The 18,484-nt window shown below is 37.3% G+C and overlaps 1 protein-coding gene across 2 annotated transcripts in view; it reads right to left on the reverse strand.

Annotated features, from left to right (window-relative positions):
• Positions 1–18,484, reverse strand: part of VPS45 (vacuolar protein sorting 45 homolog) — a 70,392-nt gene that overhangs the window by 25,301 nt on the left and 26,607 nt on the right. For both annotated transcript variants that reach the window (XM_044239149.1, XM_044239148.1), the window contains one exon: positions 5,551–5,682. In XM_044239149.1, the coding sequence (XP_044095084.1) occupies positions 5,551–5,682 (132 nt within the window). The remainder of the gene's footprint in view (positions 1–5,550; positions 5,683–18,484) is intronic.

Consider the following 18,484-nt stretch of genomic DNA (forward strand, 5'->3'; position numbering starts at 1 on the left):
TACCTTATGGCTTAAGATGAAGCTGACTTATATAAAGGCCCCTATCTCACCAAAAATTACATTAATTTCTGGAAATATACAAGGGAGAGAAGAAAGAATTGCTTTCTGGTCTTTATTCTTTGTCTACAACTGAGATTTTGTTTCAATACACAGTAATCTTAATGTATTTTATTTAGTAAAAAAAATTTTTTTTAAATAAACTCTTTGTCTAATGAGGGGCTCAAATATATGACCCCAAGATCAAGAATTGCATGCTTTAACAATTAAGCCAACCAGGCACCCCCGATCTTGAGGTATTTTAGAAACAGAAGGTATCATAGGACGAAGGTTACTTAAATTGCAACATGAGAGGTTAGGGTACATGTAAGTTTCTAGGATGCAAGAGACCAATTTTGACCTATCTGCCATTACATTAAGTACCTTGTTCCAAATCATAAACTAGTAAGTGGTGGTGCTAGGATCTGATATGCAGAATCAAGATATGCAGAATAGACCTGCAGTGATCTCAACTTTTACTTAAGAAATCAGGGAAATCAAGTATCCCAGAAATATCCTGCAACAGGCATTTCCCACTCCAGAAGGACAGTTTCTATATCAGCACATCACACTCCCAGCTATAAGACGTGATTTTTCCCCTGTTTATTGGGAAATCCAATATCCCCACTAATCCATATCCTTGTGGGACAGCCTATATCACATTTAATATGATCCCAAGGAGGACACTCATCACTCACATCTAAAAGTATACTGTTTCCTGATCACCAGTCTCTCTCTTTTTTTTTTTAACCTTTTTTTTTTTTAAAGATTTTATTTATTTGACAGACAGAGATCAGAAGTAGGCAGAGAAGCAGGCAGAGAGAGAGGATGAAGCAGGCTCCCTGCTGAGCAGAGAGCCCGATGCAGGGCTCGATCCCAGGACCCTGGGATCATGACCTGAGCCGAAGGCAGAGGCTCCAACCCACTGAGCCACCCAGGTGCTCCAGACCATCAGTCTCTTAAAATAATACTTCTGTGCTGTAGAGCTCTTGGCGTCAATGCGTGTGTCACTTACTCCTTTTTGGACTTTTCCTTAACCTAATATTACCTAATAACCCAATAATCTAATAACCATATTACAATAAGCCCCCTGCACAAAAATGAAACCCTAACAATTCACAGAAATAAATTATTAAACTTTTTCTCCCCCAAATCAAGGATCTTTGTTAGCTCACACTAGCCCCATTATATCCAGTTATAAAACTGATTTAAAAAAATACTAACCTTTCCGCTTACCGAGAGTCCAAGATTTCTAGATATATTAAGAATTGTGATCTTACTCAATATGCTAGTAATACCCAAGACAGACGATATTCGTCATGAAAATGGAGCCTTCCCCTTAAAAGCTGAAGCTAAGTTGCTTTTGATTACTTACGCCTTTACAATAAATGATCTCCGAAATACAAATTCTATTATTATTTTTTTTTTAATTTTAATTTTTAAGAGAGAAAGAGCAAGAGAGTGCAAGCAGTAGGAGCAGCACAGGGAGAAGGAGAAGCAGGCTCCCTGTGAGCAAGGAGCCTGACACAGGGCTCGATCCCAGGACCTTGCGAGCATGTTCTGATCTGAAGGCAAATGCTTAACCCACTGAGTCATCCAAGTGACCTTATTTTTTTCTTTTACTGATAGTGATAAATTTCACTGTTAACCTATTAGCTATAGGTTGTATCTTTATAAATATAAATGGTAAACACATGATTTTGGATTTATGTACTGCAAACATTAACTAAATTTTTTCCAGGTTGGCAATTACCATAGTAACTCCCTCCTTCTTAAAAAGTTTTATTGGTTAGAGCCAGTGAACAATCCCGTTCAAGATTTTATCAAGCCTTCTATTGCTAAGGCTATTGGCTCAAACATAATTCAGTGTACTGCTTAGCATACTGTTATGTCAGACAAAGAAATACCAAAGCTAGCTAGTTGGAAGAATCTAGTCTAAAGCTTTTGCAAAGCTGTCTCACTTTCTTACCTTTACATAAAAGATTATTTAATTGTTCAAGAACTGGAAAGTATTTGGGGTTATAGAATTAATGTGATTAAAGAAAAATGAAGGATTTGAAAACATGAGGAAAGAAGAAATTAACAAAAACATCAGGCAAACTTGAAAAAGAGGCAAACGAACTTACAGGCATAGAAATAAAATCTTTGAAGTTAAAAAAAACAAAAGGACAAATTAAACCCAGATGAAGACATAATTATTGAACTGGAATACTGATCTAAAAAATTACACAGAAGGCAGCACAAAAGATATGGATGTATACACGAGAGGTTAAGAGACATGAAGAACAGATGAAGGCCTAAAATATATCTCAGAGGAGTTCCAAAAGAGAACAGAGGAAACAGAAAAGCAGCAATGTTCAAAGAAATAATGACTAGAAAATTTCCAGTAATCATGGCAAACATGGATTTTCATACCAAGTAGCATAAATAAGAAAAAATCCACATTTAGGTACATAATACTGGAACAAGAACACCAAAGACAAAAAGATAATCTTAAAGAGAATCCGAGTAGAATACATTGCCTATAACCCAAAAACAATTTTATTGAGAGTAGACTTTTTTTTTTAAGATTTTATTTGAGAGAGAGAGAGAGAGAGCGCAGAGGGAGAAGCAGAATCCCTGCTGAGCAGGGAGACCAATTTGGGGCTCAATCCCAGGACTCCTGAGATCGTGACTGAGCTGAAGGCAGAAGCTTAACTGACTGAGCCACCCAGGTGCCCCTGAGAGTAGACTTCTTAACAGCAACAATTAAAAATAATATTCCATTGTCTTCTAACTTTTAAGTGCTTAGAATAAATTATCACTCTGGATTTATAAACTTAATACACTAAGGTATTTTTAGGAAAAAAAAATCAAGTTGACCAGGAGCTGAAAGAACTACTAAAGGATGTTTTTAGTGAGAAGATTGGATTAGAAAGGACCAGGGTGAAAAAGTGGGGGAAGGGGAAATGGGCAAACACATGGGTAAATCGAGACAAATAATAATTGAAAATAATGATGATGATTAATTTGGGGATTATAAAAACAAGATGGAACCAAAATGCTGGACAATGAAATCTTGTCAGTTGGGAGGAAGGTGATTAGAGATCCTTCATAGGATCCTGCCAAGATCCTTGTATTTTTTGTGAGAAAGGCAAAAATAGATTACTTTTACCCTGTTTCTTCATTCATCCAACAAGCATTCTTTAAGGGCAAGTAAAACTAATCTACGGTGATAGAAATCATAACAGGGACTATTTTGTGGGAGTTGTGACAAGGAGGGGACATGAGGCATAAGGGAGACTTCTGGAAGTGCAGGTAACATTCTACTACTTGGTTTGGGTGGTGGTTACATAGTTATATTCACTTTGTCATATTTTATTGAGTGGTCTACTTATCATTTGTATGCTTCTCTGTATGTAATGAAGTATGTAAGTATAAGTAATATTTCTATAAATTATAAAAGGAAACTACCACATAGTTTATTACAAAATATAATTTTGATAGATTACAAAGCTATAACTTTAAATGCAAGTCCTAAAAATGATGGAAAAAATAGAGGTTAGTGTTTATATAATTTTCGCTGGGAAAGAACTATGTATGAAACCAAAGGCAGAAATCACTGGTAGTTCTGACTACATAAAGTAAAAAATAAAATATAATAAAATAAAACTTTCATACAACAAAATACTGTGAATAATATAAAAAAATCAAACAAGGAAAATGATAGGTAAAATAATGTAACAAATGGTCAATATGCGTAATTATATAATTAATAAAATTATTATATTATATATAATTACATGTAACACACACATATGTATATAAAATATAACTAATAAGAATTACTGGGGAAAAAAGAATACCCCAATTGCAAAATGGGCAAAGAATATGAACTGGCAATTCAAAAAAGAAACACATAAATGACCAGTAAGCTTTGGAAACTGACAAACAGTTTAGGTAATTTGCCTAAATTCACAAACAGTAAGAGGGAAAGTCAAGATTCAAACTCAGGTTATCTTACTTTTCAATTAATAATTTGTTTAATGAATGAATGATTATATATTTAACACCAGAAGATGTTTATATTTACATCACACACTACAAAATTCAGGTCATAAAACAGAATGTGGAAGAGATCCCTTTTCTGCTGATACACTCACAAATGTTTAAACAGGCTTAGAGAAAAAAGGTCTGAAAAGATCAAAGTGTAACAGTAGAGAGATTATGGGAGCTGTTTTCTTTCTCTTTACATTTTCTGAACTAAGAGAATTTCAGAATAAATGTGTATTACTTCCATAATAATGAGGAACAGTTATGTTAAAAAGCCAAATAATAACACAAAAAGGAAAAAAGTACACAAAACCTCTAATGATTCCCAATATATCCATGTGTATGTGCATGGCTCAGCATGGATCTCTCAAGGTCTCTAATCATTTAAACTGTCATGCCACGCTTCTCTAGTCACTTCCTCCTGTCTTTCCTGCCCTTAATTTCCAAATTAATCTTCTTAAAATACTGTGACCCACTTGTAATTTTACTCCTTAAATAACTTTCAATGATTCTTCATTTTCTACACAAGAAAGTAAAAATTCCTCAGCCTGGAATTCAAGGCCTTTCACAATTACAGCATTCAGCCAACCTTCTCACTTATTATGCACATTCCAGTTGGTTGACTATTTGCTGTTCCTTTTCTATGCTTGTTGCCTACAGCTTCCGTAACTTGTTCATGTGGTGAACTCTGCCTAGTATGTTCTCTTCCTCATGTCCATTTTCTACCCAAGGTTCAGTTTATGCACTACCTTCTCCATGAAACAGTTGCTAATTTTTCTTAGTCACTCTGATAATGCATGGCTCTTTGGTCTGTCTCTCTAGACACTTATTTTGTTATGTTTTATGTTCTATCTTTCCTAATAGACAATGATTTCCTTGAGGATCTTTAACTTATTCACCTTTGTATTCTTCTTACTAAATATTGGGTGAGTGTAATTAATCAACAAAAAGAAAAACACAGAATTCAATACCATTATGTTTCAGTATTTTCAAAGTGCCAGTCCATGGTTATAAGATTTCTCCTTTGAGGGGTGCCTGGGTGGCTCAGTGGGTTAAGCCTCTGCCTTCGGCTCAGGTCATGATCCCAGGGTCCTGGGATCAAGCCCAGCATCAAGCCCTGCATCAAGCCCCACATCGGGCTCTCTGCTCGGCAGGGAGCCAGCTTGCCCCCTCTCTCTGCCTGCCTCTCTGCCTACTTGTGATCTCTGTCTGTTAAATAAATAAATAAAATCTTAAAAAAAAAAAAAGATTTCTCCTTTGAATACAGGAAATATAAATTGTTAATGGTACAGGCTGGTTCTTACTCTTTAGGTCCTTGACCTAACTGGGTGATTTGTGAAGCTAATGGAGTTAGATCTTTCATCTCTATTACACTATGAACTGATGCATTTTGGTCTACCAGCAATTTATTCAGCTTTATACATTTCAGCTTTACTCTCTAGGAAAGGGAACAGAGCTGTAGGACTGAATGTTTTCCCTTACCTTTTCGTGTTATGCACTGTGGTTCCTCCCAGAACAATCCTTACTCCAGGAGTGGTACGGTTCAGGTTATAAACTGTTAGAGCCTCTTCATATGTGGCTCCTCCAATTATAAACACAATGATATCCTGAGGTCTGCAATAATAAAGAAAGTTAACATCATAGGATAAGAGGGGAAAAAGGCAGATTTGGTGTTACTATTATATGCACAATTTTCATTTCTAAATCTTTCATTTTTGGTGGAGGAAGCAGAATTAAAGCAGAATAGAATAAAAGGCTTAAAAAAGTTTTAATGATCTGAAATTGGCAGGAAACAGAGCAGGAAATGCTGAATAGTGATTTGCTTTCTGTTTATGAGCGGATGTCTTATAATTTCTGTGCTGTGGATTTCAGAATAGCACAATAGTGTTTGCTAGAACCAAATGTAGAAATATTCTTTTATATTCAAGAGGCTGCAGAGTACTTCACTGTGCTATGATATCAATATAGCAGTAAATTGTACTTGTACTACACAGCTCCTTTCGTATATAAGCCTCTGTCAAATACTTAGTACAGTGTCATCACAATGGCCTCTGTCCAAGGACTTCAAAGTATTTTGGAAAGTACCAGTATATTAGGATGTTCCCACAAGATGCAAACTATAAATGTTTAGTATTTTGAGTGTAAAAAGAGAATGGGACACATAACTGAATAGCACTTCTGGGGACTTCACCTCTTCTTAAAATCTTTGTTCTCAAATCCTTCAATAAACCAAAAAGAAACCAAAACAAACAAACAAACAAAAAAACACAACCCTGTGAAAAAAAAACAAACAAAAAACTCTTGAGTAGAGTTTTGATACTGGAAATACTGATACATCAGCTCAGCCACTTGCTTCATTTGGGTAGCACTGTGTAGTATTACTGTGTTCCAATCTTTATCAAAACAGCTTCATAACAACAAAAGTAAGGGCCTCCTATTGGCCCTTCTGTAGATATCAACAAGAAGGAGACCATATCATTTCAAAACTGTTGCAGTTTGCCTTGTTTTTCTTTTCTCATGCCATCAAAAGAAGATAAAATTACTTAATTTTAGCAAGCCAGTAATTTTGTTAAATGACTTACCGGACATTATTTAAAACTACAAGTAGAAGCATTCATTTTGGAGGTTATAGCACAAAGTTAAATAGAAACCTCTTTAATCGTACAGGTTCATGTATAAATCATGGAAATCCCCTCTACATTTCCTTTCTGTTTGTCTCTTTTTAAAACACCTTGAAGGGATTAACTGAGAGTATTGATTCTTATGGCACTTCACAGAAACAGAATCAGATATTATGGCCGAAATTAAAAATGTGAAATTAGAGATACCCAATAAAAGTCTCCCAATGATGAAGAGGTGGTTATTTTGCAAGTAATTAGGTAGAGAATCAACCATGGCATTTCTGTGTGAAATGCCTGGAACTTAAAATCATGCCTTTAAACACTAAACTTACTTTTTTTTGAGAGAGAGAAAAAGAGAGAGAGTGTGAGCGCATGAGCAGGGCCAGGGGAGTGGGGCCGGAAGGGAGAGAGAGAATCCCAAGCAGGCTCCATCCAACATGGAGCACAATCCCACAACACTGAGATCATGACTTGAGCTGAAATCAAAAGTTGGATGCCCAACTGACCAAGCCACCAGGCACCCCACAAATTTACTTTTTAAGAAAAAACAAACATTTAAGACTACTTACTTGAAACAATGTATTTAGTACTACAATGCTTAGGAGTTACCTACTGTTATATATTCTATAATCATTTTTACTATTTTATTTTTTGAAAAATATTTTATTTATTTAAGAGTGAGTGAGTGAGAGAGAGAACACAAGCAGTGGTAGTGGAAGAGACAAAGGGAGAAGCAGGCTCCCCACTGAGTAGGGAGTCTGATGTGGGGTTTGATCCCAGGACCCCAGGATCATGTCTGGAGCTGAAGGTGGAAGCTTAACCGACTAAAACACCCAGGCACCCTAATTATTTTAAAATATACTATTTTTGACTAGATAAATGTTTGCATATAATATAAAACACAAAAGGGTATATACTATAAAAAAAAGTGAGTTTCCCTCCCACCATGGTGCTCCTGCACTTCAGTTTCAATGTAGAGGCAAACACTACCACTTGTCTCTTATGTGTCCTTTCAGAGATATTATATATGTGTATATGTAAGTAAATATATGTATAAATACATATTCACAAACACATATACACACCACACATAGGTACATGTACATACAGCGCGCACGCACACACACACAGATAAAAGCATTTTATGTGCATCGTTCCGCTCCTTACCCTTATCTTGGATCTAGTGTGCATTTTAAATTTTGGCGGATATCACCAAATTGCTCCACAGTTATCATTCCACCAGCAACTCAGGAAAATGCCTGTTTCTCCACATCCTTTCAGCACCATGTATTATCAAGGCTTTTGGTCCTTCTAAGCTGATTAAGTTGATTAAGTTGATCACTTGTTCTTCCTCAATATACCTTCTTCACTTGGTTTCCAAGACGTCACATTCTTGGATTTCTCACTTCATTAGTTGCTCTTTTTCAGTGCCCCTTGATGGCTTCATCTTATCTCCCTGATATCTTTTTTTTTTTTTTAAGATTATTTATTTATTTATTTGACAGAGAAATCACAAGTAGATGGAGAGGCAGGCAGAGAGAGAGAGAGAGGGAAGCAGGCTCCCCGCTGAGCAGAGAGCCCGACGCGGGACTCGATCCCAGGACCCCGAGATCATGACCCGAGCCGAAGGCAGCGGCCCAACCCACTGAGCCACCCAGGCTCCCTGATATCTTAATGGCGGAGTCACTGGTCTTCCTTTCTTCTTCATCTACACTTACTCTCTAGATCTACTTTGCCCAATGTAGTTACCATTAGCCACATATGGCTATTTAAAATTTAAATTAAGTAAAATAAAATAAAATATTCAGTTCCTCAGTAGAACTAGCCACATTTCAAGTGCTCAACAGTCACATGTGGCTAATGACTACCTTATAATATAGCACAGATAGAGCACATTTCCATCACTGTAGAAAGTTCTATTAAACTTACTGATTATTCCTAAATGATCACACCCAAGTTGTATGGCTTTAAATACATTTCTCTGCTGGTGACACCCAAATCTCTATCTCTGTCTCTCTTGGATAGAGCACTGCCTCCTAAATGCCAGGCTTAAATATCTATCTACTAGACATTTCTACTTGGATGTTTAAGAAATTTCTCAGTTCAAATGTTCAAATTCCTTATCTCCCCCATTGTTTCACCTATAGCTTTTCCCATTTTAGTTGATGGCCAATCTATTTTTTCAGTTGCTTAGGATAAAAATTTTGAAGTCTCTTAACTCCTGTGGAATGAAGCAGATAAATCAGAGACATAGTGAGAGAAAGAGGGAGAAATAAGCAGTGGCCAGACCGTGGAAGGCCTTGAGTCTTATATGTCATGGGGGAGTCACTGAAGGGTTTTAACAGGTTACTGTGATCAATTTTTTTTTTTTTTTTTTTTGGAGATCCACAAAGCAAAGTTTATTGAGTGACAGTACAAAGCTCCTGAAAAGGGAAGGGGATCCAAGAGGGTTGCCTCAAATTTGCTTTTTTGAAGGACAATTTTGGCAACTGTGTGAGAATGAATTGGGGGCAACAGGTGGGAAAAGCTGGAGAACAAAAGGCCACTGTAATACTTCCAGAAAGAAATACCAGGAGTGGAGAGGAGGGACTGGATATAGGAGACCCCCCCAAAAAAGGGGGCGGGGGACTCTTCAATATTTGGTCAATAATTAAATGTGGAAGATGATAATAAAGGAACAGTCTATGATAACTTTAAGTTTTCTGGTTTTGGTGACTAGGTGTAGTGGTTAAGGTTTGAAGGGAAAAAAAGCAAGATTGATTTCCTGAAAGTAAGAAAAAATATGTGTTGGAGATAACTGTGGAACATCTCAGCAGAGATGTCCACTAAACATGTATCTGGACATTGAGGCCCAATGATTTCCCTGAATATAGGTGACAGCTGAAGCCATGGAAATAGATGAGTTTGATCTAGGGAGATCACGTACAATGAGAAGAGAATCAAAAGACAGAGCTTTGGAGAGTGTTTAACAGCTACAGGACAAACACAATGAAGAGCCAGCAAAGGTAACTGAGAAGGAAATTGTCAGAAAGGTAGGAGGAGAACCAGAAGGGAGAGGCCAAGGGACAAGTGACTTTCAAGAAGAACTGAATGGTTAACTGTGGAAATGAACAGTGGGGTAATAAATAAGGTGAGGACTGAAAGAGACACTGCACATGTTGTTGTATATGAATTTGTAAGAGAAGTCTTGGTGTATTATAGTGGAGTAAGAAGCCAGGATGCGTGGATTGACGAAGACAGTGACTTTGTCCAGGAAGCCTGACTATGAAAGAAAGGAGAAAGGTTAGAGGAACATCCAGGTTCAAGGGTCTTATACTTACTGTTTGTTTAACAGTAAGAGAAACCCAAGTACGCTTGTAGTCTGTGGGAAAGTAGTTAGATGAGAAGTTGAAAATATAGGAGGCAGGGAGAGAGAGGGAGCAAGCAAATAATCAATATAGGAAGGCTTCAGAAGAGATGGTAGGAGTCTAAAACTAGAGCACTGACGGAATGATTAGCTCTAAATAGGAAAAAAAGGATGTATTTCCTTTAGAATGGAGGAAGGACATAAAGGAAGATATATGTAAGTAAGTTTATAAATATGGGGGCTAGACACTGAGGGAGTTAATGTCTGGCAGATTCATTTTTTTTCTCTAGGAAACACTGCTATGGGCTGGGGTGGGTTAGGTGATTTGGAGAAAATGGCAAACATTCAAAACTGATGTGGAGAAAGAGACAAAGAGAAAGAATTAAGGATGCATAGAAGTTTGGTATCTGGGAAGGCCCAAGTGAGTTTAGAAACAATGAATTTGTAGTAGCACTATTCTGTAATTGTGTGATTTCCTCTAGTATCATAGAGAAGTAGGTACCAACCTTAAAGCTAAATTATTAATCCAATAGTAATCTAGTGCTTTAGGCTGCAGGGAGAGAGGCTCTTTGTAGCTTACAGGAAAGCATTACCCAAATCACTAAAATACTCTACACCATCAAGGTTTTTTTTCCCTTCAAGTCCTTGCCTCCAGTCACTGGCCAGCTTTCTCTTGCTGAGAAAGGTCATTTGCTTAGAAAATGTTGCATGATTATGATAGTAATATTTTTCCACTGAGTATGATGAACTCTAAATTACTCAGGTACTGAATACTCAGGCAAAATACAGGTTCTCTTCTTTTTCTCCAACTGATAGGTGTTGTTTCAGTTCTGACTAATCTTTCTACAGAAGGGGAAAGGGAGTAACAGCTAAAACCCAAATTCAGCTCTTGTCAGACTCTTCAGGGATAGACTTCGTAAGAGGATCAACGAAGCCACATTTGGCTATAATTTTAAATATTGACAAGAGTCTCTGCAACCTTTATCATAGTATTACCCTCATGGATAGATACAATTTCTTTTCAACACCAAATTTCAAAGAATGTCCATTTTTAATTCTTCCCATTATATTGGTTCTAGAGGTACCAATGAGCTGAGATAATATTGACATCTCAAATATAGACATAATTGGTTTAATATTCATTAAAGATGTGGAGAATGGAGAAAAAAAATCCAATGTTGCAAGAATGTGCTACCAAAAAGACCGAAGACATTCTATCAATTGTTTGGTCTGTGTTGTAACTATCTGGGTGTCAGCCTAGGTGGAGACAGAAAAAAAAAAAAGGCAGTGGCGTTCAGGAGTAGTAAAATCCTCAAAGCTGAAATGAAATTCTATTCTCAGAAAGTGAGTATTTTTTTACTGTGAGATTCCATATGCAGTACTCTTTATGTTGAGGGGCAACTCTAGGCTGACACTCATTATGCAGTTTACCTGGAGTACATACTCATGAATTGCATAGATTATTTCATTAAGAAGAAGGGAAGGAGGGTGCCTGGGTGGCTCAGTGGGTTAAGCCGCTGCCTTCAGCTCAGGTCATGATCTCAGGGGCCTGGGATCGAGTCCCATGTCGGGCTCTCTGCTCTGCAGGGAGCCTGCTTCCTCCTCTCTCTCTCTGCCTGCCTTTCTGCCTACTTGTAATCTCTCTCTGTCAAATAAATAAATAAAATCTTTTTTAAAAAAAATAAATAAAAATAAAAAAATAAATAAAAAAAAAAAAAGAAGAAGGGAAGGAAGTTTCTCCCTTGCAGGGGTACAGGGACGGATGAGAGGAAGCAGACAGTAACATTTTTGGGCTCCTGATCTGGGAAGTCAACGAACTTGGGAAGTCACACGAACAAGGATCATCCTGGAAAAGAGATGTGGCTTCTCTACAGCTGCCCTCTCCCCACAGTCTGCTGGAAGAGTCCGTCTGTCTCTTGTGGAAAAGAAAGGCAAGCACTGGGAAGGAAGAAACTCAAGCAGGCTCCTGGAAGAGCCTGAGAACTCTATCCTTTAGTCTGATAATTCAGGGTGCCGGAGTGTTTTCCTATTACTGGAGAGGGAAGAAAAATGTCGCAGATGGTAACTGTGGGTGTCGGTTATATGAATATAAGGACAAAACTTAGACACTGGGATAGACTTACAGCTCGACTTAATTGTGTACCTAACAAAGATGACTGTGTCACGTTTGGTTATGAAAACATTAATAAGTGTGTTCCTGAACCTCCTACTACTTATTCAAGCTGGCTTAAAGAGGAACATTGATGGGGAAATTTAAAAAAAAAAAACAAAAACAAAGATAACCAACCCTAACGTTTTTCCTTTTCTTTCCTTTCCCTGGTGAATTTTAAAAGTTGATGTTCTGATGAGGCCAATGGCAAAATACACAAATCATTTTTACACAATGACTGAAACTACGTGGAATACACAAGTTCAATTCTTTGTACACATGTTCCTGTGCTCTGCAATTCATTATTGCAACCGAAAGCATTAATTAACACAGGCAGCATACATTAGATAGAAAACAGCAGCCAATTCATGCTGCATATAGATATACAAGGACACCTTGAGAACTCAACCAATTTACATCTTGTTTTATTAAAAAAATTTTTTTTCACATATAAAAGTTTTGGAAATCCTTACTTCTATAAATGAATAAACTAAGTAGAAAATCTTACACTTTTAAGAGGCAATATTTTATCTACTTTGTGGACCATTATACTTATGGCTAAAATTAAAATTTTTGAGTTCTTAGAGATATAAAGATCTAAAGAGCATTTACTGTAGGAGAACAGGCTGATGCTGTCTTTATAGAAACAAAATGAACTGCTGCAACAAGATTCCACTACATTTGTGTAAATGTAAAAAAGTACTTCCTTTTTGAATTGACTGTGGAATGCCTGACCAGAGAGCTTCCGTTTTCTCGCCAAATGTTTGAGTTGCTTGTTTTTATGAGGGACAAGGAACAATTCTGGAGTGAGAAGGAAAAATGAGCCTGCTAATAAATAGGATAGGTGGGAGTCCCATCTACAGAAGAAAGATCAAAACTCCATTTGTAGATATGGTTATACTGCCAAACAGGTTAACCACATATTTAATAGCTAAGGGCTAAAACAATTCTATAGGCGTTCCTATTTTCAAAGTTGTATTCTTGCCACATATCCTTTGATACTTCCCAATAAAAACATAAACAAGGAATTCTATCATGATGAGACTTAAATTATTACAAAGATGACTAAAATCAATGACTATCCTCAAAGTGATGATCCAAGACAATGGCTAGAACTGAGAGTGAGGCCAAGGGGATGTAGAGCCAAAATACAATGGAGCATCACTGGCAAACTGTAAAAATCCAAATTTTCTGGTAACATCAACCAAATTTATTCTCTGGTTTAAATTTTCCAACTGTAAACCTTGTCATAGCAATGGTTATAGATGCCTACATGAGAACTTGACACCTATCAAACACCTGTGTTAAATATTGTGAAAAACCCAAATACTATAAAACCTAGTTCTTACTTCAAGATTATGATACTTAATACAATATCAGTATCTAATGGGCAAAATAGGTATGTATACAACTAACTACTGCCTCAATATCCAGAGGTAGCCACTATTAACACTTCCTTGTTCTTTCCAAAATATTCACAGTATACATAAACATATGTGTGCTTGCATATATATATATATATATTACATACAATGTATATATGTACAGTTGAGCAGACTTGCTTATATACACATGTGTATTTAATAGCTTTTATGCTTAGACTGGGTTTTTTTTTTTTTTACACAAAAGGGATATTATAGCATTCTGCTTTTCTATCCAATGTATCTTAGAAAGTTTTTAGATCACCCCATGAAGAGTTGTGCACTTTTTAAGAATGCATAGCACTGTACTATAATTTAGGTTACCAGTCCTCTATTGATGGATATTTAGCTCGTTTTGGGCTTTTTTTTTTTTTTTAACTGTTACAAATAATGTTTCAGTAACTATCCTTATTTATATGTCTTTGTGTACTTGCACAATATATCTAAACAGCAAACTTATAGAAGCAGAATCGTTCAGTAGGTCTTTTCAAGGCCTCTGCGGTCTACCTGCTATTAAGCAGGGCCAGAAGGTGGCACAGGTATCTTCTGTGTTCCCTCCTGTTGTTTCGCAACCAACTTTGCTGCCTTCTTCAATGTCTCTGTTATGTTAGCAGCTCACGATGCAGTTGCACTCTTTTCTCCTGACCTCCTTTCCTGGTCACTCTCTTATTCCCTGAAGACTTTCGCTCTGGTTTACTGTCCTCCTTGTCACTGTTGTTCCTTTCAGGATTTTCAGTGACTTTCACGTTGATGTGGATTACTCATCTCACAGCCTGGTCTTCTCACCCAAGATGATCTGTTCTTCCATCCCACATAACCAACACCCGTGATTATAACATAAACTCTTTTACTAATAAGCATTTGCACTGTGACATCTTTTTTTTTTTGTATTCATTTTTTTTTATTGTGGATTTTTTTCCCCAATTTATTTATTTTCAGAAAAACAGTATTCATTATTTTTTCACCACACCCAGTGCTCCATGCAAGCTGTGGCACTGTGACATCTTGAATTCAAGATCTCTTTCTTCAATAACCACCTCCTCAACTTCTAATTCACCTAAACTAATACTTCTACTATTATATTCCTTGACCTCATCAAGACCACTAATTCACTCAACAATACTTTATTTACCGTCCAATACCCTCCTTCTGTTTTCAATTCCCCAAATCCAGGTTGTGCCTAGCTACCAGCCTTATCCTCATTTAATCCAGTATAGCCAAAAGTTACTGGAGAAAACCACACAACTAGGTTCATGGTCTCTATTTTAAAGATTTTTGTTTACTTTTTTATTGATTTGGGGAGGGAGGGGCTGAGGGAGAGGGATAAGCAGACTCTGTACCAAGCGTGGAGCCCACTTGGGACTAGATCTCAAGACCCTGAGATCATGCCTTGAGCTGAAATAAACAGTCTTTCACTTAACTGACTAAGCCATCCAGGCACCCCACTATTTTAAATATATGACCATAAAACTCAAATGGGCACTCAATTTGGCTAGAAGTCCTACCTACATTTCCTTAGTAAATTGAATTCCTGGTCTGCAAGATGACAGTTTCGCAATGTTTCCTCTTTTTACCCACTATCTTGTTGATAAGTAGACAGCGTATTTTACTGAGAAAATAGAAGCAATCAGCTTAGATGGTCCCATATTCTCACCATCAAAATTGTTAAAAAGAAGAAAGTACTTCTGTTTCTATCAAAGGCTCCTCTGTTATTTTTTTTTAAAGATTTTATTTATTTATCAGAGAGAGAGAGGGAGAGAGAGTGAGCACAGGTAGACAGAATGGCAGGCAGAGGCAGAGGGAGAAGCAGGCTCCTTGCTGAGCAAGGAGCCCGATGTGGGACTCAATCCCAGGACGCTGGGATCATGACCTGAGCCGAAGGCAGCTGCTTAACCAACTGAGCCACCCAGGCATCCCGGCTCCTCTGCTTATGCTCTGGATCCCCTACAGACTTCACTTGTGCAGTTCCTCTTTCTCTTCTGCATTTTCAATTTTGCTTTCTTTAGGGTAATTCTTATTACAGTCTCATCAAATATGCTCTAGAATCTCTTTCCCTTGAGCACACACTCTCTCCTAGCTACCACCCATCTCTCTGACACCTTCATGCAAAATTTCTTTAAAAGTGTTACATACATTTGTTATCTCTATTTTTTTAAAGATTTTTTTTCCAATTTATTTATTTTCAGAAAAACAGTATTCATTATTTTTTCACCACACCCAGTGCTCCATGCAAGCCGTGCCCTCTATAATACCCACCACCTGGTACCCCAACCTCCCACCCCTCCGCCACTTCAAACCCCTCAGATTGTTTTTCAGAGTCCATAGTTTTATTAAGATTTTATTTATTTATTTGACAGACAGAGATCACAAGTAGGCAGAGAGGCAGGCAGAGAGAGGAGGAAGCAGGCTCCCCGCTGAGCAGAGAGCCCGATGTGGGGCTCGATCCCAGGACCCTGGGATCATGACCTGAGCCGAAAGCAGGGGCTTTAACCCACTGAGCCTCCAGGTGCCCCTGTTATCTCTATTTTATCTTATATCCTGTAACTGTAATTTGTATTATAATTATTTCCAGTCCCGTGGAAACTAGGAAATAGGTCACCAGAGACCTTCATGTTGCCATATCTGATGGATTCCTCACTGTTTGCAGCTTTACCTCAGAAGACCAGACTCAGGTTACCACTTGCTTCTTGGTCTTTATGACACTATGCTCTCCTGGTTTTCCATTTACCTTTCTGTCTCCTCCTCAGTCTCCATTTCTGGCTCCATGTCTTCCACTCAATGCTCAGTCCTGGGCTCTCTTTCCTCTTTCTATGCTCTCTCCCTAAGTGATCTTATATATCTTATATCCCATAGCTTTAAATATCACCAAAATCTGGTTGACTCCCAATTTATTATCTAACATTTCTACTTGTTATCTACATGTATATCTACATCTACAACTTAACAACTTGATTCCTACCCTACTCCTCCCAAATCTGAGAGTTATTCTTGACTTTTACTCTATGGTAAGAGGGTAAAAGTATATAGTCTCTTTAGTGGAGTAGATGACTCTATTAAATAAGTCTATTGATTCTTTCTCTCCTAGCCTCCTTATCCAAACCTCTTTCATTCCTTACCTGGACTATTACAACTGCTTCCTAAGTAGTCTCCCTACTTCTATTTTTGCCTTCAAAAATCCATTCTAAAACCAAAAACCAAAAACCAAACCCCCCAAAAAACCCAACTCTCTAGAAGGTGATCCTTTAATAAGTAATTCAGTTCATGTCACCTATATGCTAAGCTCTTCAGAGGTTTACTCTGACATTTAAAATTTAAAACCCTTTTTAAAACCCTATGTAATCCAGCCCCTACTTATTTTTTCAACTTATTTCCTCCTTACTCACTATGCCCCAACCACACTGGGTTTCTTTCTATTCCATGAACTTGCCAAGTTCTATCTTCAAGGCCTTTGCTCAGATGTTCCCTCTGCTTCGGATGCTTTTTCTCTTGTTTTGTGATTGGCTCTGTCTTTTAATTCAAAACTCATCTTTTTTTTTCCCCCAAGATCTTATTTATTATTTGACAGAGAGAGACATAGTGAGAGAGGGAACACAAGCAGAGGGAGTGGGAGAGGGAGAAGCAGGCTTCCTGCTGAGTAGGAAGCCTGATGGGGGCCTCAATTCCAGGACCCTCCCTGGGATCATGATCTGAGCTGAAGGCGGATGCCCAATGACTGAGTCACCCAGGCGCCCTCAAAGCTCATCTTAAATAGCATTTCCTCAGAGAGGTTCTCTCCATTAAAAGCAGCCCCCTGACCTCTATAAAGTTACTTTGTAGCTTATTTCCTCAATAGTACTTATTTTATTCAAATTATATTCTTTGTTTGTTTACTAGCTTATTGTCTCCTTCATGTAAGTCCCTTTAAGGGCAGGTAACCTGTCTCTCCTGTTCTATTTCCCCAGCATTTACAACAGTTGTTGATATATTGAAGACACTCAATAAATATTTGTTACATAAAGGACGGAGCAATTGAATTATTAACTATATCTGTATTTAGGTAACAGTGACAAATGCTAACAGATGCTGACAACTGATAAATGTGCATTTTGTTGGAAAAGCATCATTTTGAGCTTTATTTGGAAACAAATCACCCAAATTAGAAAGGTTTGCTGTTATGAACTAACATACACAATATACTTTTTTGGTGGTCTATGGTGTCTCTTTAGCAATACATAACTAATTTCCTGTTTGATAACTCCTAAATGAAATTCATAAAAAAGTGCTATTTTTACTTTTGTCATACATTAATTAGAAGGTCAGTTAAAAGAATGATACTGTTTTTTGAAAAGCCTCTATGATAGGTAAATAGCTTTAGGCTGGTTTGTGTACTTTTCACTTAGCTGGTATTTCTGAATCTTGACATCAAGGTCCTTAAACATTTTATCTGAATGAATGTACTGTCTGAATTTAACTCCAGATATTCTGCCTCTCAACATTGGATTTTAAAAAATTTTTTAAAGATTTTATTCATTTATTTGACAGACAGAGATCACAAGCAGGCAGACAGAGAGGAGGAAGCAGGCTCCCTGCTGAGCAGAGAGCCTGATGTGGGGCTCGATCCCAGGACCCTGGGATCAAGACCTAAGCCGAAGGCAGAGGCTTTAACCCACTGAGCCACCCAGGCGCCCCTCAACCTTGGATTTTTTAAAAGATCTTTCTTTTCTGTTCTGTTACCAAATTAGTTTTGTTTTTTGTAAAAGAACAAATTGGAAAAAAAAAACATTTTATCGTATGAAAGAGTCACCCTTTCCTTTCAGAAGTTTATTATATATATAAAACACTATTCTTCCAAGACTCTTAGGTTATGATTAGCTAAAATAATAGAAGAATTCTACCAATA

Source organism: Neovison vison, chromosome 2 (assembly GCF_020171115.1).
Source record: "Neovison vison isolate M4711 chromosome 2, ASM_NN_V1, whole genome shotgun sequence".
Taxonomy (NCBI): Eukaryota; Metazoa; Chordata; class Mammalia; order Carnivora; family Mustelidae; genus Neogale; species Neogale vison.